Source organism: Cylas formicarius, unplaced genomic scaffold (assembly GCF_029955315.1).
Source record: "Cylas formicarius isolate icCylForm1 unplaced genomic scaffold, icCylForm1.1 PGA_scaffold_2__14_contigs__length_35257938, whole genome shotgun sequence".
Classification (NCBI taxonomy): domain Eukaryota; kingdom Metazoa; phylum Arthropoda; class Insecta; order Coleoptera; family Brentidae; genus Cylas; species Cylas formicarius.
The window spans coordinates 27,101,806-27,127,681 of NW_026844319.1; the positions used below are offsets into that span (position 1 = coordinate 27,101,806).

At 34.9% G+C, this 25,876-nt stretch overlaps 6 protein-coding genes across 9 annotated transcripts; 3 read left to right on the top strand and 3 right to left on the bottom strand.

Moving 5' to 3' along the window:
* Positions 1-1,263: 1,263 nt before the first annotated feature.
* LOC132698063 (zinc finger CCCH domain-containing protein 18) lies at positions 1,264-13,443 on the bottom strand. 4 transcript variants are annotated; one of them, XM_060663915.1, is made up of 9 exons: positions 13,314-13,425; positions 13,005-13,252; positions 10,126-10,363; positions 9,041-10,044; positions 8,451-8,984; positions 6,099-6,234; positions 5,852-6,033; positions 1,785-2,030; positions 1,264-1,724 (listed from the first exon to the last, which is right to left on the bottom strand). In XM_060663915.1, the coding sequence occupies exons 3-9, from the start codon at positions 10,356-10,358 to the stop codon at positions 1,462-1,464; spliced, it is 2,598 nt and encodes an 865-aa protein (XP_060519898.1). In that variant the 5' UTR covers positions 10,359-10,363; positions 13,005-13,252; positions 13,314-13,425; the 3' UTR covers positions 1,264-1,461. The 4 variants fall into 4 exon arrangements, with proteins under 4 accessions (XP_060519898.1, XP_060519897.1, XP_060519895.1 ...); XM_060663914.1 differs by having other exon boundaries at positions 5,852-6,048; XM_060663912.1 differs by having other exon boundaries at positions 1,264-2,030; positions 5,852-6,048.
* Positions 13,444-13,862: 419 nt separating this feature from the next.
* Positions 13,863-17,053, top strand: LOC132697811 (N-alpha-acetyltransferase 60). The gene is made up of 5 exons (XM_060663471.1): positions 13,863-13,900; positions 13,970-14,164; positions 14,221-14,529; positions 14,826-14,936; positions 15,017-17,053. The coding sequence occupies exons 1-5, from the start codon at positions 13,884-13,886 to the stop codon at positions 15,147-15,149; spliced, it is 765 nt and encodes a 254-aa protein (XP_060519454.1). The 5' UTR covers positions 13,863-13,883; the 3' UTR covers positions 15,150-17,053.
* An 84-nt stretch (positions 17,054-17,137) lies between these two features.
* On the bottom strand, positions 17,138-18,827 carry LOC132697810 (E3 ubiquitin-protein ligase rnf146). The gene is made up of 4 exons (XM_060663469.1): positions 18,648-18,827; positions 18,369-18,599; positions 17,710-17,901; positions 17,138-17,655 (listed from the first exon to the last, which is right to left on the bottom strand). Exons 1-4 carry the CDS (start codon positions 18,694-18,696, stop codon positions 17,333-17,335), a joined length of 795 nt encoding a protein of 264 aa, XP_060519452.1. The 5' UTR covers positions 18,697-18,827; the 3' UTR covers positions 17,138-17,332.
* A 470-nt stretch (positions 18,828-19,297) lies between these two features.
* On the top strand, positions 19,298-20,599 carry LOC132697812 (RWD domain-containing protein 1). Its single transcript, XM_060663472.1, has one exon. It carries the CDS (start codon positions 19,740-19,742, stop codon positions 20,457-20,459), a length of 720 nt encoding a protein of 239 aa, XP_060519455.1. The 5' UTR covers positions 19,298-19,739; the 3' UTR covers positions 20,460-20,599.
* On the bottom strand, positions 20,558-23,268 carry LOC132697809 (uncharacterized). Its single transcript, XM_060663468.1, has 7 exons — positions 23,071-23,268; positions 22,751-23,016; positions 21,942-22,689; positions 21,698-21,889; positions 21,428-21,645; positions 21,214-21,361; positions 20,558-21,157 (listed from the first exon to the last, which is right to left on the bottom strand). The coding sequence occupies exons 1-7, from the start codon at positions 23,136-23,138 to the stop codon at positions 20,641-20,643; spliced, it is 2,157 nt and encodes a 718-aa protein (XP_060519451.1). The 5' UTR covers positions 23,139-23,268; the 3' UTR covers positions 20,558-20,640.
* Positions 23,269-23,665: 397 nt separating this feature from the next.
* On the top strand, positions 23,666-25,770 carry LOC132698350 (probable deoxyhypusine synthase). The gene is made up of 5 exons (XM_060664355.1): positions 23,666-23,785; positions 24,056-24,835; positions 24,934-25,345; positions 25,395-25,498; positions 25,556-25,770. Exons 2-5 carry the CDS (start codon positions 24,479-24,481, stop codon positions 25,766-25,768), a joined length of 1,086 nt encoding a protein of 361 aa, XP_060520338.1. The 5' UTR covers positions 23,666-23,785; positions 24,056-24,478; the 3' UTR covers positions 25,769-25,770.
* Positions 25,771-25,876: the final 106 nt, after the last annotated feature.

Consider the following 25,876-nt stretch of genomic DNA (forward strand, 5'->3'; position numbering starts at 1 on the left):
CGACCACAAAAATCAGGGGTATTTTTTATTGCTGGAAAATAGGGAGGCAGACGGAATATTCATGAATGTCAGGCTAATGTTTAAGACTTAATTATCATCCTCAAAAAAAAAATGTTCAGCTTGTTTGTGACAACTGACGTTTGATTGAATGTTAGCAAACACGAAAAAAAGAATATTTTTCGAGGACAAAAATCAGAAATATTTTTTATTGCTGGAAAACAGGGAGGCAGACGGAATATTCATGAATGTCAGGCTAATATTTAAGACATTATTATCATCCCGAAAAAAAAAATGTTCAGCTTGTTTGTGACAACTGACGTTTGATTGAATGTTAGCATACACGAAAAAAAGAATATTTTTCGAGGACAAAAATCAGGGATATTTTTTATTGCTGTAAAACAAGGAGGGAGCGGAATATTCATGAATGTCGGGCTAGTGTTTAACGCATTATTATCATCCTCAAAAAAAATTAAAATGTTCAGCTTGTTTGTGACAACTGACATTTGATTGAATTTTAACATACACGAAAAAAAAGAATATCTTTCGAGGACAAAAATCAGGGATATTTTTTATTGGTGGAAAACAGGGAGGCGCAGACGGAATATTCATGAATGTCGGGCTAATGTTTAAGGCACTATTATCATCCCTAAAAATAATTAAGATGTTCAGCTTGTTTGTGACAACTAACGTTTGACTGAAAGTTAGCACAGGGCATCTATGATTTTACTCACATTAAGCGAGGCCATTTAAATCTTACACACAAACACGCCATGAAAAAAACGGAAATGAGTTTTTTGCATTGCGGTATCATCAGCTAATTAACAGTTGACATCCATGGAATTGTGAAATTCAATTCTGGTTGCTTTGGATCTAATAATAAAAAGCAGGAGGCAGTCACACACCTTGAGTGCTATTCTTGAAATCCGAAAGACTTGGCAGTCACAATTTTCTCCACATAGAGCTTTTATACCCATTACTTACGAAACTGATCCATTTTAAAATCACAGGAACTACTCCCTATATTCTATGAGTTTATTAACTTCGCGACAGATTGCAATAGATGCCATCAATCAGCCTATTAGGTAAATTCAAAAACTTAATTGATTACTCATTGGAAAATACTCCCTGTGCAGGTTCACTTTTTTGTCTTATTTCCTGATCGACATTAGTTTATTAGACTCAATTTTTTTTGCACTTTAATTAAACTTTCAAAAAACTACGTTTCAACTTGTATATTTACAATACTCGACACATGTTAGGGAAAAATCATAACAACTAAAATCGAGACAAAACATGTTTAATCCTAGAATGAATGACATCGAAATTTTCTCCTAAAGCTACATGAAAAAATTTTATAACTTATTTCATACCGAAACATTCAAAGTTTGCTTCGAGAAATATTACAAATGTCAGTATTTTTCCCATTCGGAACTCGAACGACCCCTTATAAAGGAACCACCTTCACACTTTGGACCTCTTTTTGGCGATGGCATCTTCTACGGCCTTCAACTGTTTCAACAACTCTTCCCTTCGGGAAGTGGCCTTCTTGGACTTTGGATCGTTAGGCGGAGGAGAGTTCGCCGGCCGCTTCTTCACTACCGGCTCCAACTTCCGCGTTTCTGCTGACTCAGGCTTCCGAACGCTGACCGGATTCTTCAAGTTCAGTTTAATTTTGTTCTTCTCCAAAGCCCCTCCCTTGAGCGCGTCCATCGCCTTCACTATTTCTGCAAAAATCGAGGAGAGTTTTAAGAACGATAATTCCGAAGGGCACGGTTTCGCTGTACCGGAAGTTTTCTTGCCACCGGGTAACGGCGATGCGCTCCTGCTAGACGAACTACTGGACTCGGACGAGTCCGATTCGCTTGAACTGCCAGAAGACGATCCCGACGAGGATCTAGAAGGCTTACGCACTTGACCTTTGACTAGAGTCAAAGCCGCGGCCACCGCTAATTTACTTCTCCTTCTGCTTCCAAATGTGTCCTCCGTGGCAGGCGCGGGTGGGTTGGCCGCCCCGGTCACGCGCATCATGCCTACGTTATCCCATATTTATATATTTATTTTCTTTATTGTCTAATGCGAGGTAACATAATCATAGAAATTTTCCAACCATCCAATCCAATCAAAGTGACAAATTAAAAGCGTTAAAAATCGAAATTAAACCTATAAAACTGTTTCCGGTTGTTTTATAGCATTTTAATGGGTAGAGTTACAATTTTATGTAAAAAACATCTTTTTTATTATTAGGAATATAAACCCAATATTTAGAATGAAACAATTAGATTAACGATATAAAAAAATTACATATTTCGCATAAAATGAAACTTTAGTACATATTTTTAGTTGTTGTACATAAAGTGATTATTTTCTATTTTTCGAGCATTAGATCGTATATTTTTGACCCACTCATTAGTTTATTACACTTAATTTATTTATTATTTATTAATTTTATTAATTTACACTTATGTCAAGTGCTGTTAAGTGCAAATATTCCCCTTAATAAAGCACAGAATACTAAATTTAAACATTTTGCAACAAAAATGTACCTCATGAAAGTACATTAAGAAAAAATTATGTAAGTTCCATTTACAAAAATGTAATTCAAGACATAAGAAATCATATTAAAAATCAGCATCTTTAGATTATTGTAGACGAGAGAACAGATGCTTATGGTCGCTGTGTTGCGAATTTATTAGTTGGTGTTTTGAATAAAAATGTTTTTTAATAAGTACAAAACAGTTGGAAAAAACTAACAGTATAGGGATTGTTCGATTTGTAAATGAACGCTTAACGGCAATTTTTGCTCCAGATATACTATCAACTGATAAAATACTTCTCTTAGTCATCGACGCAGCAGCGTATATGACCAAAGCACGGTTAAATTTGAAAAATATACATAAAAATTTGATCTACGTGACTTGCTTAGCGCATGGAATAAATAGGGTTGCGGAGAAAATTAGATGTCAGTTTCCATAAGTTAATTCTTTAATTTCGAAAGTAAAAAAATATATGTTAAAGCATCTCTTCGAGTTCAAGTCTATAGAGAAACATTGCCAAATGTTGCTTTAGCTCCTCAACTTGCAATTACTCGATAGGGAACGTGGTTAGACGTCGCCTTATTTCACGCGAATCGCTTTAATCAAATAAAAAACATTTTATGAGACTTTCCAGCTGATTCAATTAAAAAAACTAAAAATTTATATGAAAAATGTGAACTTATAGATCGAAGCTTATTTTAGTTTTTTTAAGTTGGCTTTATTAAAAAATTAGAGACCGAACAAATGCCTTTGTTAAAGTCAATTTCAATAGTAGAAGTGCGCGAACATTTGTTGAAAAAAGTTCCAAGCAGAATAGGGAAAATTATTCTTGATAAATTTAATAGTGCAACAACAAAAAATGAAGGGTTTCAAAAGTTACTAAAAATTTCAGAAATTTTATCATTACCAGAACACCTTGTATTATTTAAATTCGCGCCAATTACTTCGGTCGACGTCGAAAGGACGTTCTCCAAGTACAAAAGCACATTAAGCGATAAAAGACAAAAATTAACCATAGAAAATTGAGAACGGCATTTAATTGTCAATTGGTACAATAATAATAATAGGTCTGATTGTAAAACGAAATACTTTTTACCAAAATACTTTAATATAGGTTTGGTATAAGTATAAAGATATAAATCACTAATTTATTATTAGCTAAACTGTAAATATAATACTGTAATTTTTTTCGTTGTTTAACTGTTCTTTCCTTAAATTTTAGTAAACAATATATGTAAAAAATAAAGGGCATAAAAGTACATAGATGGTAGAAAAAAGCATATATTTGTCATATTTATACGCATATTTTAAGCGTTTTCTGTGCATAAAAATCCGAACTACAGTAATGAGCCCCTTCTCGAAAAAATTGGAGCTATGAGCTGGATTTCGCGAATTTCCTGTTTCTATTATCAATGCTCGAATTTTCATATAAACTATAGCTCCTTTGAAATAATTGGGAATTTTTAAAACAATTTTAACAATACCTTTTTTCGTTAAACAAAAGATGCCGTTTTCAAAATAGTCCCTGGTTTTTTGTTTGCCATTTCACATAATCTTGAAAACAGAATTTTATGGATCTATTTATTTAGAATCCCGTGGATTATTCAGGCTTTTATTTATTTTGTTACAAAAAATACAAATACAATACAGAAAAAAAGCAAAATTGACGTTCACAAACTATATTTTTTGCATATATTACGAATTCCGCATGCGCTATTCCGAGGATAACTGTCTAGGCCCTAAAATCCTGAACTCCGTGGCGTACTCAATTTTTTTTCTACAGTTTAACAGTCCTACAGTGTTTTGTTTTTAAGATACTGTGAAAAACAGAAAACAACGGAGAATCCCGAATTCGGTAGTGTATTTTTTAATTAAGTTTGAGTCTTGACACACAAACCAAACGCAAAATACTGATGAAACACCTTTTTTTTTTAATTCTACGATATATTACAATAACAATATTTTTTAGTAGAACAAAATTAGTATTAAAGAAAATTTTCTAAAATTTTAAAATATATGTTTCTATGCAATAACATACTTCCATTATAAAGTTCTTATAGTTTCATGAGACAGTTATCTCTCAACACTCGAATTACATCACAAGTGCTGCTTAACTTTTTATGAGTCTTTCAATTGTTTTTAGGGTTAATCTAGTTGGACTCCCAAAAAACTTTCATTTTCGGCAATTTGTATTAACCCCTGATCACCCTTGAGGTACAAGAAGTAATTTTGAATGTTTCAAAAGTTAATATTTCAGTTTTTTCAGAATTCAGGTTTACATTGGCGTATTTTAGATCTGAGGTGAATTTAACTGGTCATAATGCCTTTAGACTCTATTGTGGCTACAATTGTAGCATTAATACAAGATGGTCGAGAAAAACGGCAAACTGTAAGAATTGTTTGTAGGAGTCTATGTGCTGTACAAAATGTATATCAACGCTACGAGGAGACGGGCTTGATCAGCAAAAGATCAGGATCTGGTCGAAGAAGGATCACCAACCAAAGGGATGATCGATTTTTGGTGTCCGCAAGTTTGCGGAATAGGACAGCTTCTATTGTTTCGAAATCAATTTCAAGAGTTTAGAAATTTTAATATTAGAAGAAAAAAGCATCGAATAGCAAAATTAACTTAGACTGGAATGTTTATCAATGGAGCAATGTACTGTTTTCCGATGAATCCCGTTTTTGCCCCACTGGGTCAGATGGACGTCGGAGAGTATGGAGGAGACGCGGAGAATGATATGCCCCAGGTTGTATTGATGAAAGACTTCCAAATGGTGGCGGTTTGGTTATGATTTGGGCGGGAATCAGTTCGCACGCACAGAGTTGGTCTTTATTCAGAACGACTCTCTGACAGGTCACATGTTCACTATAGACGAAGATAGCATTTTTATGCACGATAATGCTAGACTCCACACCGCCAGAATTGTCAGTCTGGATGAGGTGGAAATTAGGCGGGTTTCATTGGCCAGCACTCAGTCCATATATGAATCCCATCGAACATGTGTGGAATAATATAGGACGACATAGTCGAAGGCATACAATGGCTCCAAGAAGTGCCCAAGAGCTAATAGAGTTGTTTATGCCGGAATGGAGGAATATCGATCAGAACATAAGGTATCTAACCAAAACTAACCAAAAAATTTGCAATTTCTTGAGTGACCTATTTTTTTTGCCCGCCAGTGTAAGTTACACTTTTCACAACATTCACTTTCTCGCCAACAGCTCACCACCCGAACCCGATCAGCTGGCAACACAGAGCTACCGTCCGTAAACTGAAAAAAATAGCTCAACACCTAAGTTCCCAAAAAAATTACCTGGCGATGGTATTCTTCGTTTAGGGGCTGGAGGATTCATCAAAGCGGCCCGTTCATTTGCCGCTTTCCTCTCGGAAACTATGACCGAGGGGGACACAGCCCTACCGCGACGTGGTCTCGACCCGCGACCGCGATGTAACGATCTAGAACGGGACCTGTACGAACTCTTGGAAGTCCCGGTACTGCTTCGGGAAGAACTGAAAAATGTCAAACTAACACTCACGCGGCCGAAATACACCGGTTTTACCTGCTAGAATACGAACTAGATCCAGAACTGTACGACCTTTTCCTGTTTCTTCGACGGCTTGGCGATTTCGACCTCATCCATGGATCTGACCATTCGTCGCCTCGGTTACTCTGTCTTTCCTCCGGAGCCCTTTGGACTATAACGTAAATACTTAGTACTATCTTTAGAGAAAAATAAAAGCAACCCCCAGTACTGCCTAGGGAACACTCGCTGTTCACAAAGTTTACCCCTTGATATTATGTCTGACCAACAAAAAAAGAAAAGCAGAAATTTGCTTGAACCCATCTATTTTAAAAGTATTTTTAATTTATGGTGCGAAAAATTTTATTGCCTATAGCTGTTCTGAAAGGGTAAATCGAGATACCAATTCGTGCAAAATTTTTGAAGTTTCCTTGATCAAATTTAACAAACTCTATCTAATCTTCATCAATTTCATTGTTATGGGTTCCAGTTAAGTACAGTATTTTGGAGTAATTTTTCTTTTCTTGTAATAGAAAGAGACATTGTTTTTCTATCAGGTTCCTGGAGACCACTATGGAACTTTCGCAAAATCGATGTAATTTTATTGTGCACATACCCTGTATAAAGTGTCTTTCAAGTCTCGCCGAACTTCAAATTTACGGCAAACTTTATTAAATATTTAAATTATTACAATTTTTTTTTGCAAATATCTCGCGCGCCCTGTATAATTGAGGAAACCTGAATCTCTCTCTCTCGACACAGTTTACGATACTGTTCAAATCAAATTATCGCATCATTAGCAGTTTTTCATTAATCCCCAATAATTTTTGGATGTTTTAGAATTTTTTGGTCATAAACGACATGGTTTTCTAGACAATACTTGTTTTCTGAAAGCATGCAGTACGTGACAATAATATAGATTGAGGGCGAGAAATTGTGATTTTCGTTTGGATTTTTTTAAATGTCTCGAACAGCGTATGTGATCGACGAACACCGTAAATACAAAAATTGTAGCTTTCGCTGTGGCCCATAATACTCGTTAAACCAATTTAATATCGAAAAGAACGATTTCCAGGATCTGTTATTTTTTTTGTCTATAATTGAAAAACCTTGTATATAATGGAAAAAATGCCCGAAATAAAAGTTATAGTCTCGGATCTTCCGCATTTCCTGGTTCACAAATTTTGCCGGTCGGGTTAACAGTTTTCGAGAAAATATTTTTTTTCTGGAAGTCAAAATATACAAAAAAAAATTTCTTTTAAATACTTTGCGAGATTTGAGTAAGTCCTTTTGCAACAGATGAAATGCGGGTGCGGATTTCTACCGTTCTGCCAAATCGATAGCTGCAAATTTAATTCACCTGTTATTTTTTGAATATACCAATATCTTGAACACCCTGTACAACATGTGAAAACCTTAAATATAAAAATTTTAACTGTTTACGCGGGCTATATCGCCATGGAAAATGAACTGACATCAGACGCACAATTTTTCAGTTAGATCCAATTTTTCAGTTTTTTTGAATTTGCGGCGTACCTTGTACCTTTTTTAAAAATTTTCAGGAATAAAATTCTATGGAGCCAAAGCTTCTGCATCTCCTCGTATAGGATTTTTTTCGGTGGCGTAAAGCGTTTTCGAGAAATCATATTTTTTTCTTAGACTCTTGCAAACGCATTTTTTTTTTTTTAAATACTTCCCGACCCCAAGCCCCCCAATTTCAATGGCCTCCGTCAGGGAACCAAGCTTCACATGTAGGCCAAAAATGAAGTCGATAGCTTCAACTTTCGGATATTTATCGCGTTTCATAGCAATGTAAAAAATCAGTCGAAAATCGAAAGAAAAAGATGGCCGAAATCTCCGATCGTCGCCATTTTCAGATATCTTGTGCACCTAGTGGACAGTAAAAAAAGGATCAAAAATTGAGCCATCTAGTTCAAACGACTCGAGAGTTATTGAATTAAAACCCGCGACAAAGAGAAAAAAAGTTATTTTTTCGATGCTGATTCGATTTGTACCAATGGCGGTTCTGTAGGACCCACCGTTTCCGAAATCTAAAAAAATTACTGGAGCGTATACTTTCGAAAAATCCGATTTTATCGATTTTTCGAAAGTAATAAAAGAATTACCCAGTATTATGGTGTTATATAAAAACTATATCCAAAATAATATAGCATTATTTTCATCAAATTTTTTTTGAAGATTATGATCCCTACCCTAACCTAACCTACAATTACACAATGTAAAGTAAAGAATACAGTTTTTAGAGTCGATATATTCCTAATATATTTTAATGTTCACGTAGTGTGCGAGGACAGAGTAAGAAATTCATAAGCTTCATGTTCTAAACAAACACATACCATAACCGCGATTTAATTGTAACCTGGCACTTACCGATAACTTCCCTTTTTGTTTTGCGTCTAGCAGTTGTAGCTACATGAACTGGGGCCGGGGCGGGTTCTTCCTCATATTTAGGATTATAATATTCAGGCGGCGGACCTCTGTGCACAGGCGGCTCCCTATAGGGCCGCGGGTGTTCCCTCCTCAGTGGAGGCGCATATTCAGGTTCATAATGCACTTGTCGCCTACCATAATACTCCTCAGCTGGCGGCCTGGCGACCGGATAATCCGGAATATGTCGAACGTATCTCGGCTCTGGCGATGGAATTCTTCCATAGTAGCCGTTCTCCTTGTCAAATTCTTCTTGTGCGATACTTAAATTCATCTTTTTTTCCTCAAAATCTATGTCTTGCTCTTTACGCTTCATGGATTTTCTCAACATTTCTTTTGCTGTCCTAAGGCCCCTTTCCCAAGCAGATTCCACAACGGGGGGTTCAACTTTTCCATAAAGTCGTTCGTCCATCATTCTTCCGACACCAAATTCGCCTGGTACCATAGGCCTTATCATTTCAAACATGGTATAATTTCCTAAAAGGATGTTTTAATGTACAAACACCTAAATTTCATAAAGCTCAAAAGCGCACCTTTGTCAGTAACTCCGGGGTGAAGGAACCTGCAACTGGCGCCCCAAGTGCACTGCCCTCGCGAAAAGAACCGACATACTGGTCGCGGTTCCGTTTCTTCTGGCCTTACATCATCTTCATCTGTCACTTCTCCTTCCTCCAAATCCTCTTTTGCTTTATCAGGCTTCTTAGACCCTCCTTCCTTCTTTTCATTATCTCTGTCGTCATTTTTATCCTTTTCTTTTGGATCTAATTCTGTACATTCGCCATCCTCTGCTTCAAAGTCTAATGGCTCTTCTCCTTCCTCTTGTCTACTTGTGTCGTTTCCTGTTAAATGTGACATTTTCTTTTCGGAACTTTCCCTCTTCAGAACGTCGCCCTTATCTGGAGCCTTTTGTTGTCCACCATCTATTTCATTTGCTGTTTTCTCTTCTTTTTCATCTTCAGTATTACCACCCAGAGAATCTTCCAAGTCAGAGACATCAGATAAATCCTCATGAGAGATATTAAGTTCTGGTCTATGTGTTAAATCATCTTTCTTTAACTCTGGTTCTTCTTTTTCATTTTCTGATTCCATGTCACCTTCAGAGACATCTTCAGCTTGGGTGTCACTCGGTTTCGTAATATTTTTGTTCTTTCTAGAAGAAGAATCCACACTGCTAATACTTGAATCAGACGTGCTTCCATCTTCTGATTTTTTCCTGGACTTCCTGGAACCTCTGGAACTTGATCGACTTGAACTTCTACTTTGAGATCTCCTAGAGCTTCTGCTACTCTGAGACTTTTTAGAACTACTGCTGCCTGACTTTATAGATTGGTTATCGTCACTGTCAGAATCTGCAAATTTCTTTGGGGATGACGTTTGATTGCCTGGTGAATTACTATGGGATTTAATAGATTGATCTTTCAAGGGGCTTATGTCAGGGCTCTGTCGTTGAACACCTAGGGTCTGTTTCGGCGAATTATTAGTTTCTTGTGCTGCGGGCGACCTGTGAGGAGACATCGAACCCTCTGATGAACTTGATCTAAAAAGTTAGCAATCCGGCTTTGAAAAAGTGTTTAAGGAATAGCATATATGTATAAAAGAGTGTAACAAATTTTCATACCTACTGCGAACCGACCTAGTGTCCGGAGATTTAGAAGATGCAGCTTGATTACGCGCAATTTCTGGGGATGCGGAGCTACTGAGTGGACTGTTCGATCTAGATCTGCTAGCGTTGGAACCTCTACTTTTCGGTTGAGAATTTATGCTAGATCTCGATCGAGACCACGTGTGACTGGGGCTCTTATTTTCACTTTCACTACTCGAAGAAGAATCTCCAGAATCCATATCGGGCATGAACTCTGCCGAGAACAACGAGTTACTAAGCGCGATCTAATATTGTGAAAATTTCACTCCAGGCTGTTGTTCTTTTCGCATTCAAAGGAATAGATAGGAATAGATATTGTCCCATAATGTATTTGGATTTTACCAAGGGGTAGGTCACTCCTCGAATAGGCAAAATTGCATTTGATTAACTTGAAAATTGCAAACAATTCGAGGAGGCTTTCATGAAATGGAAGTACTGGTACCAGATGTCAACATCCACGAAGTGCATCAAGCGTAATTGGTGAAATTTTAATATTTTTTTAAACAATTTGTAATTCGCTAAGCTAAACCCCTTGAGTTGACATGTCAACCGCCTTCATACTACCTGGATATTGGAATGTTTCGCACAAGTACAATTTTTTATTTATTTCTAAGGGTTGTTTGTACAGTTATATCCACAGATTTATTACCTAACCTTTTTGAAAATTCACTTTTGTCATTGTCTTTTGATACGAAAACATTTGATACTTGCAAATTCAAAATTACAAAAAAAAATTAGGACAGGTACAAGTTTATACAGACTATTGTGTATTAATGTTAATGTGTTAAAAACACACTTAACTGGAAACTCATCCTTTAACTTTGTTATTGAATACTTGAGTCTTTTAAAATTAAATACACTGAAAAAGGATTTGAAAGGGTTTCGAACAGGTGCTTCCAGAAATCTTCTTTTACAGGGCTCTTTATACAAATTTGGTTGTCATGTTGTAAGATAAGTATGTCGTACTGCCTTGTGACTTACCATGCCCCAATAAAGCTTTTATCGAGTTTAATACTTATTGACAAGGGAAGGGTAGGCGAGATATTTCTTGATCATATTAATTCGTCTTCTGGATCATTAGCGGCTTTTTACTGTGTGTTTCAAACAAGTTCTACGCGTCGAAACGTAAAGAGTTGTTGATGAGTAAGCATCCATCGTGATCCAATGTGTGTGATAGAGATAGTCTTTTCGAACAGATCCGAGGGTTAACGTTTTGTAAATTTAAGGAGAATAAAGAGTTCCTGTTTTGTGCTACAAGTTTGAGGGCTTGTCGCGTCCATATCCATCATACAGCGCCCTGGCCAATAGAGAAGCACAAGATGCCAAATGGGTTGTGAAATATTATAGATATTTTTTTTTCTAATTACTTGAGCGATATAAATAATAATAGTTAATAGTATAGTTTTAATAATAGACAGTTTTAGTTCTTAGTAACTGTAGGTAGTTGTTATTTTGGTCCGAATAACAGATGGAACAGATGGAGTTTAATTTTAAAGTAAATTACGTTTTTAATTTATATTTTAATAAATTTGATATGTTTATTTTTGCATTTTATTTTTTATCTTCTATTTCTAGTGTAGTTGTTAACAACGTACTAGTGAATAATTTATTGTTCTAAACTTTGGTTCCTAACTGTATTTCTTAAATTTTAAAAGAACCTATACAAAAATTTTTAACATTTGCATTTTTGAATAGGTATTTAGATAGTTATGACAGGCTTAGATAAATACAACACCATGCGAAGAGGCAATTCCCCCTTTTGAATATTCTAAAAATATCCAACAAACATATATAGCTTGCTGTTTGCGTAGATTTGCTTTTTGTAAAACCAGGTTGGAGTTTACCCGAGAACATTACTACCTCTCGGAAAGTTTACCACTCCTATTTATAATCACAGTCAATTCAAAGCAATACTTAATAAACTTATAGAATATAACTGTATAAATTTTCTGGCTCTTCTTTTTCGTGCATTGGTCAAGTTCTCTGGAAATAGCCCAATGCTGCTTTGGATGGGTAAGGACCCACACCCAAAAATGGACTTCACCACAGTGATATAACAAGCAAAAAAACAACCATTCCGAAATATACTTCAAAGACTTTTAAATAAATATAATGAGGGGATATATTTTATGCCTAAAAACCCCATATATTGGTTACATGAAAAAGGACCGCAAAATTTAAGGTTTGTTGCAAGTTATTAAAAAAGTAATTTTATGAATGAATAAATTTTACAACCCGATATTTTGCATGGAACTAAATTTTTCTAATTATATACATGCAAAATAAACTTACCACATTTAAATAATAAATCCGCATACAAAATAACTAAAAATATTACCTAAAAAAAGTTTTACCAACTAAGACAATTATTATATTGAATTAGGTACATTATTAAAATTAAAAGTTTTAATTGCGCAAGGGTGTGGTAAGAATGTAATATTAACATTATTTAGGTTTTATTAAGTGACATACCCCTCAGATTTTACACAGTAAATAGTTGAGATTATTTTTTAAATCTCCAGTAGATTTAAGCCAATAATATTTAGCTAGACCGAGCCTAATGGTGGTTCAACCTCTTTGTACAAATGTCGTTATTACTTACGATTCTTTTCAATATAATCTTGGTATAGAGTTTGTGTATCAAAAATAATTTAGCTTATAAATTTATATAAAGAAACTGTATTGCAAATTCTTTTTGTGGTAATAAATTGAACAGAACGGCAGCCTGGTTTAATAAAGCCTGTGCTCAGAGCTGTAAGTTAACAAAGTCCATGTCATTGAAAGTATAGGAGTAAAGTCGAAATAAAAACACTTGGAGTTGTTTCATTCATGGGACCGTTGCTTTTCAATCTTACCTTCCGTAAGCTGCAAACTCCATTGTAACCATAAAAACACTTTGAGAAAATTGCGTGTCGCCTGTTCTCGCCGTTATACATTTTTTTCCGATAGGGGGTTAGGTACAAAACTCTTTTATACTTTAAACTTCGATATTCGTCGGTTACTCACAACACAAACTACTGGAAGTCTTTCGCGTACTTCAAAATCGAACTATACTTAAGAATAATCGGTGTACTTCAACGGTATGCATAAACGCAAACACAATCTTAGAAGATGGAAAGAACTGTTACTTGAGCACTTATCTGACACGAACTTGCAGACCTTACCTTTTTATTTCGCTATCTGGCTGGCTCAGGAATATGCTACAAGTGTGGATTATGACACCTGCTTATTTTGGGTAAATTATTATAAAATTTCGTCCGCCTCTACTCAAAGCAAATGGCGTCACTAAAAAACTTCTTCTTGGATCTTCTGGCTAACGTTACCGAAACTATTCTACCGCTCAATTAGAAGGTTGTTAGTATCAACTGCTATTATTACTTTTTTTCTTCATCTTTCTTCGCAGAAAAAGAATAAAAAATGTCTCTAATTTGAAATTGAATGTATTAATCGTGGTGTTAAAAGTTTAACACCAGCATTAAGTTTCTAGTAATGTGGCCCTAAGCAAGTTGAAGAATGAGATTAAAGAAGAAGAAATACCTTGTCTAGCCTATTTATATTATCCATCTCTCTTTATTTTAATGTCAATTGTCAACACCTTGTAAAGTGAGCTTTAATTGGTCAATAATATGAAAAGAAAGAAATAATTTCAGCAAATATCTAGTTTGACATTTAATCAAAATTTTATGAAAATGAAAAGCAGAATACTGTGATAAGTGATATACTCTTAGAATTCGATGGCTGAAATAAGTTGGTTAGTGAACTTAGTTTCGTTAACCAGAATAAATGTAGCTCCAGTTTTGTTTCCTCTAATTATTTATAGGTACCAATCGAATGGAAAATGTTTGAGCGGATTTTCGATGATGAGCGAAAAAACTATACATCTATGCTCATTGGCTGATGTCCAGCTCAGATTCTTATGTCCAGAAGACCTAGACGAAGTGCGGGCTCTGTGTCAAGACTGGTTTCCTATAGAATATCCTTTCTATTGGTATGAAGAGATCACTTCAAGTAACAGGTGTTACAAATTATTAAAAACTTGGTTTTCATCATAATTAGATTGTACAATTTTAGCCGATTTTATTCTTTAGCGGCAATTTACAGACACCAAATCATAGGCCTTATTGTGGCAGAAATCAAATCACATTCATGTTTAAATGACGAAGATGCTGGAATATTGGCCAAATGTTTCTCAGACTGTGAAGTTGCATATATATTATCATTGGGTGTCCTTAAAGAATATCGTAGAAATGGAATTGCAACCTTACTGTTAGATTCCCTGTTAAAGAATGTGACAACCCCTGAAAGGAAAAAAGTAAAGGCTGTATTTTTACATGTGTTGACAACGAATTCAGCTGCCATTATGTTTTATGAACAAAGAAAGTAAGTTATTTCTCTACCCTAATTATATGGTACAGCTTTTTTTGTTCCGCAGAAGGTCAGTATATCCCACAATAAATGCTTACCTTCAATCCAGTTAACCTTAAAAATAAAAGATGCTCCTTATTTAGGTTAATTTATTTGTAGTTTTTAATTGTCTCTAACTTAAGTGGTTGAAGGTAAGCATTTGACCTGTTTTTGAGATTTTCGCACCATCCTTAAATCAACTAGTTTAAATTGTCCAGCACTATAACGATAACCAATTTTAAATTTGTGTAGACTGCAATTTACATTTTTAGATTTAGACTACACAATTTTCTGCCTTATTACTATTCTATCAAGGGTAAATGCAAAGATGGTTTTATGTATGTATTATACATAAATGAAGGACATCCGCCATGGACTATTTAATATCCTTTTTGTTTACAAAACATATATTAAGACTTATAATAGTGGACATATGCAAACTATTTTCCTTAATGCAGTTTACTGATTACCTGAAATTTATGTGTGGAAGGGTTTTCAAGGGTGCCAGCTTCCTACCTTGGATGCTTTTCAACATGAACAAAGCATTAGGGTGGCTGTGGAAGAATAAGCATGGACCACAAATCAATGGTCGTTAAACACTAGTCGATTTATTTTAAATAGGAAGAACTTTCTTTGTTATTTATGATTAACATAAACACAGAAAAATTTTATTTTTGTTGAATCTTATAAGATTTTTAGTGCAAGATAATTTTTGGGATTCAAGAAGCCAAAGAAAAATCAAAGGATTGTATGCATTAACAATTTGGAATTTTATTGAAAGCTTTAAATAAAAGCTTTTTGTTTATTTAAGAAAATGATCATATTGGTTGGTATGAGTAAAAAGATGATTTCTTCACAATGTGGCTCTGGCAAATTTGAAATATGCAAGACTTTCATAGCGCTGGTTGCCTGAAAAATATTGATATTTCCTTAATTAATATTTATTTTGTTAAGCATCCACTAATGTTCCTAAAGATGCTGGACCATATCAGACAGTGAAAACCATATAGCTATTAGACAATATAGTGGCCATTCAGTGCAATTTGCATTTTGTGCTCTTATTTTTTAAATAATGATCTCAACTCACGGTTTAAATTTATTAGAATCGGGGCATATTTTGCGAAAATTTTGGCATAGTTAACTAAAACCTATCGGGTTCCAATTGCAAATCCTTATCGATTGAAAGCACATTTCAAACTGATTTGCAGAAGCTCATGCGCAACATAGACACGCCTTCCATATACCTAATAGCTATAAGTTGTAAAGTTAACATTAAACTATTTAAAATTTGGGCTAGGACAAAGTTTTTAAATACAGGGTCACATGAATTTAATATAATTTAGGAAACACTTATTGCCATTCAGGTAAATAATTTCATCCTCTTTGTGGTTGTTTTTTTATTTGTGTAACTAGTGCCAAAAAATTTAATGCTTTGTGCAACATGCACATGGCGCACATTACTGTTTGTTGATCGTATTAAAATTATCAGCTTTAGCACAAACTATTGACATTTTAAATCAAAATAATTACCGAGATTCTCACTTGCAGATAATGAGATTTAAATTGATCAGAATTAAAGTAAAAGAAATGTCAGTATTAAACTCCAAAATATAAGGAATACTTGATTGTTCGTTAAAGGTATACACACTCAAATTGCAAGAAAAAATGTTCTTTAGATCACACTCAATCAATCAATGTAATATCAAAGTATTTTTCGTGCAAAAAGTAAAACTTTTGTATGTGTGAAAACTTTTTGAATTAAATCGCAAAAAAATATTTTTTGTTATCTTATAAAATTATTTATAATTATTGTGCTTTTACATCACAGTGTATACCTCAGTGGCAACCATTCTGTCAAAAAAGAGATGGTGTATTGATTTTTGCTATTTGGTTTGATCTTTATATTTTCCGCTACCAAAATAACCAAAAAATTATTTTATCATTTTGTTTTGGTTACCAAGCCAGGTTTGTGATAGTGTCTAACTTTAACTTTACATAATATTAAGGTTAATCGCAATCCATTATTTCTTGAATGTTTTGTATACCTCAAATGCCCAAAAATTATGGAAATTTTTAGATTTATTTTATTTTTAATGTGGTGTTTCTTATAACAGTTATTGTTGACTGGTTTGCTCATTAAACACTCGTTCCTTTTAAAGGAAACACCATAAACAGATTGGGTGTATGAAAATTTATCTCCAGAAATGGTATGCCAAAGAAAATTTTAAAGAATTCAATTGCAATGTTTTAAACATGTTGGGTGTGTATGAAAACTGATTTTTTTCTTATGAATAGGGTTCCTACCAAAGGTGCTACTCTGCAGATGTACAAGCTTAAACCAAACGAACTTTGCATTGTCATTGTATTAAAAGCTGGTTTTTAAATTTTCATACACCGATATTTTCCCACTAGTGCATAATTGCATGAATTGTTTCTTTTCTTTTTATTTATTTTATATAGTATGTTACAACTTTACAAATATTACAGTATTACCAGTAAATCATTTTTTTTCTTTTATCCTTCTTCAAACCTCTTGTGTGCTGCTGCTCATTTTCTTCACATCGATAGTAAGTAGTCCATACGTTTAGGTTACGAAGAATTTATTTTTTAGAAATAACCTAATAACAATTAACGAAGCTCACAAATATTTTGAATTGGTACACATTTGAAATACATTGACATATGGACATTTTTTGACTAATCCATAGAAAAATAAAGTAACTTACAGAGAGCAAAATATTTGTTCTGATCAATATGTAGAAGTGTTTCTTCTAATAATTTATCTCGATTGCTCCATATCAAAATTAGATTCATTGCGTTCTCGACCATTAGAATTATTCAAATTGAAAGAACTTGAACCTTCACCCACTGTGTTATTATCCATGTAGGAGTCTAATCGTAAATTTGAAATACGCTCCACCGTCACTTGCAAATTTTCAACTGGGTTAGGAGAATCTCTTCCGCTCGTAGGGCTCTGGGGAGTGTTTGATGGTGTTATTGGTGTTAGATTATCTGCCCTGCCCTCAATGGTGGTACGGACTCCAGAAGCTTCGGAATCTGTGTGCACTGAATGTGGTAAATCTGTACGAAGACCTGCAATACCTACAAATATTTTGAATTTGGATAAAATCTTTAAATGTGAGCACTCTTATTAACCTTTTTTCGGAATAGTTGCTAAATCCCTTTTGATCAGTCTCCTTCTTGAGGGATCATTTCTTCTCAACTGGATCATGTTCTCGAAATCTATGATGTATAGGAAGCCAGCAATTAGAAGCTCTACATTTTTTTCACCTCTTTTGTAAGACGCTTCTAATTCCTTGCTCGTGCGTTCATCATACTGCCACCATCCTAAATGTGGTATAATTTGTATAATAGAGATTTAAAATGGAATGTATTATCGATTTCTAACTATATTACGAGTTGGTTTTACAGGACCTTTACTCTTAAAACTAAACATTGTTTGTGTCGTGGTTGCGGCTTTCTCGCTCTGCTGTTGGAATGTATTATCGAAAAAAGAAGTTTACATTAACACTCGAATGAGAAGGGGTAGAGAAGTATACAAAATTGTATAAACCTACATCAATTGTGTTTTTGCTGAAAGTGGGGCCTCCCAAGCACCAGTCGACGACAACTGTTGCATGAGAAGAAAAAAAGAACTAAACTTTTTAACGATCGGTAGTGTCTTAATGTCATCGACGCACGCAGTACTCCGTGAATTGACAATATATACTTGAACACCGCAAATAATAAAAGAAATTAAACACCCCATAAACAAAAATTTGCACGAAGCAATTCTAAATAAAGAACATGGTTACCATTTCTGCCTTCGTAAAACCAACCGGCCAAACCAATAGGACCCATACCAATGGGGTCAAGTAATTGAGGCTGTTCTATAAAATCTCTGGGTATTTCTTGTCTGCATATTGCGCATTTTTTATTTTGATTCGCAAATCCTTTTACACACAAATAACAGAAAATATGGCCACATGGAAGTTGTGCTGGATGAACGCAAGGTTGCAAGCATACAGCACACTCGAATGTATCCCCTGAAAAAAACTTAATAGCAATGCTGTAATTACTAAGTGTAGACAAACCTCCAACTTTAGGTACTAATCCACTAGGAGTTACCTCGGATTCTGCCATTAATTAATGATTTTCTGTTTGGTTTAGTTCAAGTAATATGCAAATTTTATGACAAAATTTAAACATTTACAATCTCTATTGCCTCAGCTGATCACCCTTACTTTTAATTTATCTATGATGACCACAGATAATTTTCAATTCAATTCAATGATGCGTTTCACAGAATACTGTTGGGCACGACTACCAGGATCATTCGCCCAATAATTATAAATTCAATTCAATTATGCGTTTCACAAAAAAATGTTGGGCTCGATTGCTAGGATCATTCGCCCATTGCCGACTTCCGTCGAGGATTTTCGCTTCTGGTCAATGACCACCACGTACAAAGAAGAAAAATAACCAATAATTTGCTCAGCTAGCAAAAAACGACGGTGCCGACGACGATTATCACTTTAAAACATGCACTGAACACTAAAAACACTAAGTCCACACAGTGGAAACCGATATCAAACTTTTGAGGACGAATACAAGGGATTCTGTCGGGAGCGAACGGAGGTTAAAACGCCGCGTGCAATGCTCCACCACAGATAATCACCACCGTTTAAAAGTCTCTTCTACGTTTTGGTCAGGCTCCACAGTACATTTTGTCGACTCGTTCACGGTCACAAATCCAGATGGCCGAAACTTCTAGAATTGGCGAGCCGGACAACGGCGAACGGATCACTTGTAGTGTCCTAGCTAACCGCATTTGGAGTGGTCATCAACTACATTAATAATAGTTATTTTTCTTATTAATCTAAGGTTGTCATCATTTTTGTCAATATAATATAGTTGTCTATGGTTGTCATAACCAATGACCTTTCCCTACCTATGGTTAGTTTACAGGTTGAGCTCAAGTTAACCGACTAAAAACCAAAAACAAACTGATATATCTGGGGTGAGTTTATATATCTGAGCAAACTTGACGGCTCAACTTTTTGAAGATCAGATTTAGTTTCCTATATTCTATCATCTACGATCTATGTAGGATCACCTGTCTAGAGGCAACCTCTAGAAACGCATTTGTTATTAAATAACCTCAGTATTTTGTTATCAATTCAAAAATGGACTATAATGAAGAACAAACCGGCGAGTTAGAAGCATTGGAATCTATTTATTATGGAGACTTTGTTGTAATCTCTAACGCCCCAATTAAATTTTCTATACCCATAAAAACCGAGGAATATGATACGGATATTAGCTCTGGCCTGAGTTGTGATTTGGTCATAACCTATACACCAAAATATCCAGAAGAGGCTCCAATAATTGAGATAGAAAATCCAACAAACTTCGACAATGGGTACAAATCCGAGCTCCTCAAATACTTGCAAGAACAAGTGCAAGAAAATTTAGGTATGGTAATGGTTTTTACACTAGTATCTTCAGCACAAGAAAGGTTGAATGTTAAGTATGATGAAATAAAAAAAGATAGGGAAGAAAAGGAAGCCAGAAAAATAAAAGAGGAAGAAGAAGCTGAAAGAAAGCGTTTCGAAGGAACCAGGGTTACTATAGAATCATTTCTTAAATGGAAGCAACAATTTGAGGAAGAAATGGGTATCGACAAAAAAAGGGAATTAGCAGAGAAAGAAGGTCGAAAACTAACAGGAAGAGAACTCTTTATGACTGATAATACCCTGAATGAATCTGACCTTAAATTCTTAGATGAAATCGATAGGGTTAAAGTAGATGAATCACTGTTTCAAGATTTGGATGATTTGGATTTAGATGATGAAGATGATGAGGATTTTGACCCAAATAACTATAAATCTGACTCATCAGACTAATTTGTTGTATTTAGTGTTGTTATAATTCCTGTTGGAAATACACCATATTTTTTAAATTTAGTCCTTGATACTTTTCTGGTAAGATAAAAGATCCTTGATCCTTGATTATTTACAGTACTTTATTAACAAAGAAACTAATTATATCACATCAAGAAGACATTTCAAACCTAATGATCATGTCTTATCTCTCCTGATTAACTTTCTTTAAACCTAAAGATTTTAGCAAAGCTTTAGGGGAAGGGTCCCGGCCTCGGAACTCTCTAAATGTCTGACTTGCCATTTGACTGCCGCCCAAAGCCAAAAATGTATCTCGAAAGCGCCGTCCTACATCTTTCAATTTTTGCTCGTCACCTTTAGCATCGTAAAATGCGCTGTAGATATCTGCCGCCAACATTTTGGACCACAAATGTGAATAATAGGCAGCTGGCCATTCGCCAGCAAATATCTCACTGAACGACAATGGCTGAGAATCAACCTTTTGCAGAGGAATACTCATATAGTAGGGCCACAATCTCTTTTGGATATCCAACCAAAAATCATTAGTGGAGTACAACTCTAAATCTAAAGCTGAAAGGTACAGCTCGTAGGAGAGATCGATGCTGACCATATGCTTTTGTGCTCGACATAAATTTTCAGACATTAAATCAGTCAGTTTTTCACCGTTATCACAGTGTGATGAAATGCTGGCAATTACCTGCCTACAAAATCAAAATCAAATTAGTTTCAAACAATTAATGACATTTAAGAAGCATACTTATTAAATAACCAATGGGACATCACATCCCCGCACACCTCCGAAACATCCCATTCAACATTGGTCAACCCGGCTAATTCACAGCTGTTGGCTCTAGTTAACACCAGTTGCATGGCCCTACCAAACTGATTAAACAGCACCTCGATCTCTAAAAAAGCACAAAGTTTACATATTCAGGGATAAAGGGGAAAATTGAAAGTATTTATAATAACACCTTTAACTGTTAATAAAGCATCGTTATATTTGTTGAACTTTTCAAAATAAAATATAAGAGCACAAATGGGATTTGAATTTGTGATTTTGCTCCTATTTTGAATTCCCACAGTCCAGCCGAAACTGTTTGAATTAAATTTATCTTCAACTCTTGAGTAAGGATCTATATAAAAACTACCAACTGGGGCGCTACTATGAGATTCAAAGACATCATAAAACCTGGAAATACGGATAATAGAAAAATAAAAATAAACGATGATCTTCAACTAACACAACATCTTTATGCCATGTAGATACTCCACTTCTGGGTTTGATGACAATATTATACAAATTTTCACAAAGTTGCATTAAACCTTGTAATACCTTCTTTAAGGGGAAATACTTTTTTAGATTATCTTCATTATAATCAAACAGATTGGAAATTTGTTTTCTCTTCCAATATGGCACATCCCACAATTCCAGCCTACAAAATAAAATATGTCATACGGCAAATGTTGGCAAACAAAGAAACTTACTTTGCGCCTTTAAACCCCTCATTATGGGCATACTCTAACAGATTTCCCAAGTCTTCTTCTTGAGCAGGTCTAGACCTTTCATAAAGCTGTGCCATGAACTGTTTAATTTCTCCCAAGCTACGAGCCATCTTTGTCTCCAATGACATATCCACATAGGAATTGTAGCCTAATATTTTTGCAATTTCCTTTCTGAGGTACCTTATCTCATCCACATTAACACCAGTTCTTAATTCTTTTTCGTTTAAAGAGCAGCCTCGTCCTACCTGTGCATGCCAAAGATTCCATCTCATTTCACGATCAGGACAATATTCCATCAATGATTTGAAAACCAAAGGTTGCAAATTAAACTTCCAAGGTCCATTCAGAGCATTGTTCGGGTCTACAGCAATTGCTTTTTGCAAACTTGATGGAAAATGTTTAACAATATTATAATCTGTGACAACATGGACAAACTTTTTGGTTGCATAGTCAATTTTCCATTTGAAGGAGTGCCTCTCTTTAGCTAATTTTGATAAATAGTAGTTCAATGCATCTCTTTTTTTATCATCCAACCCAAGCCCATTCAATTTTCCCTCAGTGGAAAATTTCTTTAACAACCTATTTTCTTCAAATGACCTGGTCTTTTCTTGAGATAATTCATTCAACACAGCATCATATATGGGTTTACTATGAAATTTACTTGCCCTAGCCTTTTGTGCCCGCTCATGGATTGGCAAAAAACTAGATGTAGGCATCAATGTATTGTTACCTACATAATTTATTTTTTGAATCACCCAATTTATATGGCACAGAAAAGACAATAGACATACCTAGATATAAAGTCCTTGCCAAACCCCATGTAGTATACAAAGGCATTCCCAATTCTTCTAAAGGATGGAACACTTCAACAGATATATCTTGGCATGGCTGAACACTCAGATGATCTTCAATTTCTTTAATGCCTTTCTCAAAGTCCAATGTCTGTTTGGCTATTGAGGCTCTGCATTTTTCAATAGTCATATTATTAAATTCTGGAAGATGATCACCATCATAAAGAGTATTCTTATCTGTCGCTTCTTCCCCTATTTCCGGTACTCTAAAACCCATGGAGTAAGTCTAAACAATCATTCTACTTATTCCAACTTCTTACAACACGACATATCCCTGCCTAATTTTAGACGTCTTTGAAAAGTGCCTTGTAAGTAAAAGTCTTGCCATTCTTTTTTAAACTAATATCAAATAGAAACACTTAATTACTTTAGATCACATTGATACGTAAAATCTACAAGAGCAAAAGTTTAAATACTTCTTTTGAGACCACAATTTTAGAGGTTATTGCTATATTTTGATCTTCTTTCTTATCTTTACTGGCTTTCGCCAAAGCATTTGCCGTGAGAAGCAGCTATGCAATACAATGGCATTTAAATAACAAAACTTGATTTAAATTGATTCACTGCCTATGATGGGATTTCATTCTTAAAATATCTAATTTTTGTATATCTTTTTCTAAACATCAATAGGTATTATTATGATTACATTAGGTATGTAAGTAGGTAAATTCAACTTTTTCACTTGCCGCTTTATGGACAAAATACTGTAGCTAAATATTAAGTCATCTTGTGTTTGCAAGCCATTGCCACAAGAAATGTATCGTTTACTTTGAGTCAATAGAAGTTTGATTCTGGCAATTTAGCTCTAGTGCAATAAAGAAAACGTTGGAAAAGAAGATATTTTAGGAGGGCAAGAAAAAAATAAGACGATTGACTGTGTGGAAAAGTGAATTGAATTAGTTTTGGACACTGCGCGGTGGGGAACACCTGGCCCGGATAGGCGTTAGGGACTCTCCTTTCTACGAGTGCGGCAAGGTGGAGAACCATATTCATATATTTTTCGAGTGCCCTATAACAAAGGTCCCGGGTGTGGATTTATACGTAGACTTTAGAAATTTCGGACTTAACTTACCACTTTGTGTTGAAAATATGTTAAGCACCCCAAATGCGGAGATCATACATATGCTTTTTAGATTATAATAGGATAAAATTTTAAGTTAGGAGTCGAGGTCGGGGACAGCCTCTCCCTAGTAACAATACGAGGGAATTTTAAATTGTATGTATTTGATTGTTGTTTTGTCTCAGATCTCACGAGCCTGGTCCCATGGTCCGTCCTAGGCCAGGAACGCCTGTTCCAAGTTCCATAGTGCTGGAAATTGTTTGTCCTTTTGCTTTTAGATGTGACAGTCTTGCTTGTTTGTGATTTTTTTGAGCTCTGAACCTGCCTATTAACTGACCCTAGCTCCTTAGCAGCTTTAGATGCCTCTCAAATAGAAACATTAGTCTGAAAAGAATGTTTTCCTTCCCCAGGAGAACATTCTCGATTATCTGCGACAGTTCTAAATAGTGCTGGCAAATTGCCTACCAGCAGCGCCAACCCCAACAGAAGAAAAGAAGAAGAATTAGTTTTGGACGGTAACCAAAACTGAAATTGCAATTGCAGCAGTGTCTAATAAAATCGAAATAAAGTAAAAAAAAAACAAAACTAAATTTTTCTAATTAAAAATAATGGATGAAATTCAGTTACAAAAAACACAAGAAGCAGTTTTGAAGGAAACTTCTGATAGCAATCTACTAAAAGAAGTTGTACAAGGTTATGATTGGAACTTGGGCTTAAATTACGAGCAAATCTTGAAAAGTTATATGCTCAGTGGATTTCAAGCAACAAATTTTGGAAATGCCGTAAACGAGATAAACAAAATGATAGCCTGCCGTCGGCTACCTATACCGAAGGATAAATATGTAGATACAGAAGATGAATTTATAAGCACTAAAAACAATTGCACTATATTTTTGGGTTATACTTCCAATATGGTTTCTAGTGGTATCAGGGAAACAATTAAGTTCTTAGTCCAACATAAAATGGTAAATAAATTGTTGAAATAAATTTGTTTTGATGCATATTATTATTCCCTCATTGGAACTAGAGGAAATGCTTTGAAAAATAGTTTTAAAGTTTTTAGATAGACTGCATTGTAACAACAGCAGGAGGCATTGAAGAAGATTTTATAAAATGTCTAGCACCCACTTTTGTAGGAGACTTTCATTTAGATGGAAAAATGTTGCGGGAGAAGGGTATTAATCGAATAGGTAATCTTTTGGTTCCAAATGACAATTATTGCTATTTTGAAAATTGGATAATGCCAATTTTTGATAAGATGTTGAGAGAACAGAGAGAAAACGGTATGTTGTGGACTCCTAGCAAAATAATTAATAGACTAGGTGATGAAATACAGAATGAAAATAGTATTTATTATTGGGCAAATAAAAATAAAATACCTGTGTTTTGTCCTGCTTTGACTGATGGTAGTATAGGAGATATGATGTTCTTACACTCTTTTAAAAATCCAGGATTAGTTGTGGATATTCTGCATGGTAAGTGGGCATGCCATATCTACTTGAAAAACAAACATATTGATTGTAGATCTAAGAAGATTAAATTTAATGGCAATGAAGTCGGTGAATACTGGTGCTATTATACTAGGTGGAGGACTTATAAAACATCATATATGCAATGCCAACCTAATGGTGAGTGGAGTATTAGAAAACCTTACCTGTCAACCAATTAACCTAACCTAAATTTAGAGAAATGGTGCAGATTTCGCGGTATACTTAAATACTGCTTCAGACTTTGATGGTAGTGATTCAGGAGCAACACCTGATGAAGCAAAATCTTGGGGAAAAATAAGACCTAACGCCACACCTGTCAAAATTTATGCGGAAGCAACATTAGTATTCCCATTATTGGTAGCCCAAACTTTTGCAAAAGACTTTTTTGGAAGTGAAAACAATAAATAAAGAGAGCATTTGAAACCCCTTTTTTTTCAAAAGGAGCAGTAGCAGGTTAGAAACATCAGATAGTTTGGCCTGCTGCAAACAAATACTACACCATAGAAAAAATATATA

Excerpts from the sequence above, each read along its gene's own strand:
- LOC132698063 (XM_060663913.1), bottom strand. The coding sequence starts at position 10,358 with ATGCCCGATATGGATTCTGGAGATTCTTCTTCGAGTAGTGAAAGTGAA. Across the intron at positions 6,235-8,450 it reads AACAAAAAGGGAAGTTATCG|TCCAAAGGGCTCCGGAGGAA; the intron begins GTAAGTGCCAGG and ends TTTACGTTATAG. Across the intron at positions 6,049-6,098 it reads TCTAGTTCGTATTCTAGCAG|TTCTTCCCGAAGCAGTACCG; the intron begins GTAAAACCGGTG and ends GACATTTTTCAG.
- LOC132697811 (XM_060663471.1), top strand. Across the intron at positions 14,165-14,220 it reads GAGATCACTTCAAGTAACAG|CCGATTTTATTCTTTAGCGG; the intron begins GTGTTACAAATT and ends GTACAATTTTAG. Across the intron at positions 14,937-15,016 it reads CATCCGCCATGGACTATTTA|TGATTACCTGAAATTTATGT; the intron begins ATATCCTTTTTG and ends AATGCAGTTTAC.
- LOC132697810 (XM_060663469.1), bottom strand. The coding sequence starts at position 18,696 with ATGGCAGAATCCGAGGTAACTCCTAGTGGATTAGTACCTAAAGTTGGA. Across the intron at positions 18,600-18,647 it reads ATTAGTACCTAAAGTTGGAG|GGGATACATTCGAGTGTGCT; the intron begins GTTTGTCTACAC and ends AGTTTTTTTCAG. Across the intron at positions 17,902-18,368 it reads GTTTTACGAAGGCAGAAATG|GATGGTGGCAGTATGATGAA; the intron begins GTAACCATGTTC and ends TACCACATTTAG.
- LOC132697812 (XM_060663472.1), top strand. The coding sequence starts at position 19,740 with ATGGACTATAATGAAGAACAAACCGGCGAGTTAGAAGCATTGGAATCT.
- LOC132697809 (XM_060663468.1), bottom strand. The coding sequence starts at position 23,138 with ATGGCAAGACTTTTACTTACAAGGCACTTTTCAAAGACGTCTAAAATT. Across the intron at positions 21,890-21,941 it reads GAGGGGTTTAAAGGCGCAAA|GCTGGAATTGTGGGATGTGC; the intron begins GTAAGTTTCTTT and ends TTTATTTTGTAG. Across the intron at positions 21,362-21,427 it reads TGCTTTATTAACAGTTAAAG|AGATCGAGGTGCTGTTTAAT; the intron begins GTGTTATTATAA and ends GTGCTTTTTTAG.
- LOC132698350 (XM_060664355.1), top strand. The coding sequence starts at position 24,479 with ATGGATGAAATTCAGTTACAAAAAACACAAGAAGCAGTTTTGAAGGAA. Across the intron at positions 25,346-25,394 it reads AGTTGTGGATATTCTGCATG|ATCTAAGAAGATTAAATTTA; the intron begins GTAAGTGGGCAT and ends TATTGATTGTAG. Across the intron at positions 25,499-25,555 it reads TATGCAATGCCAACCTAATG|AGAAATGGTGCAGATTTCGC; the intron begins GTGAGTGGAGTA and ends ACCTAAATTTAG.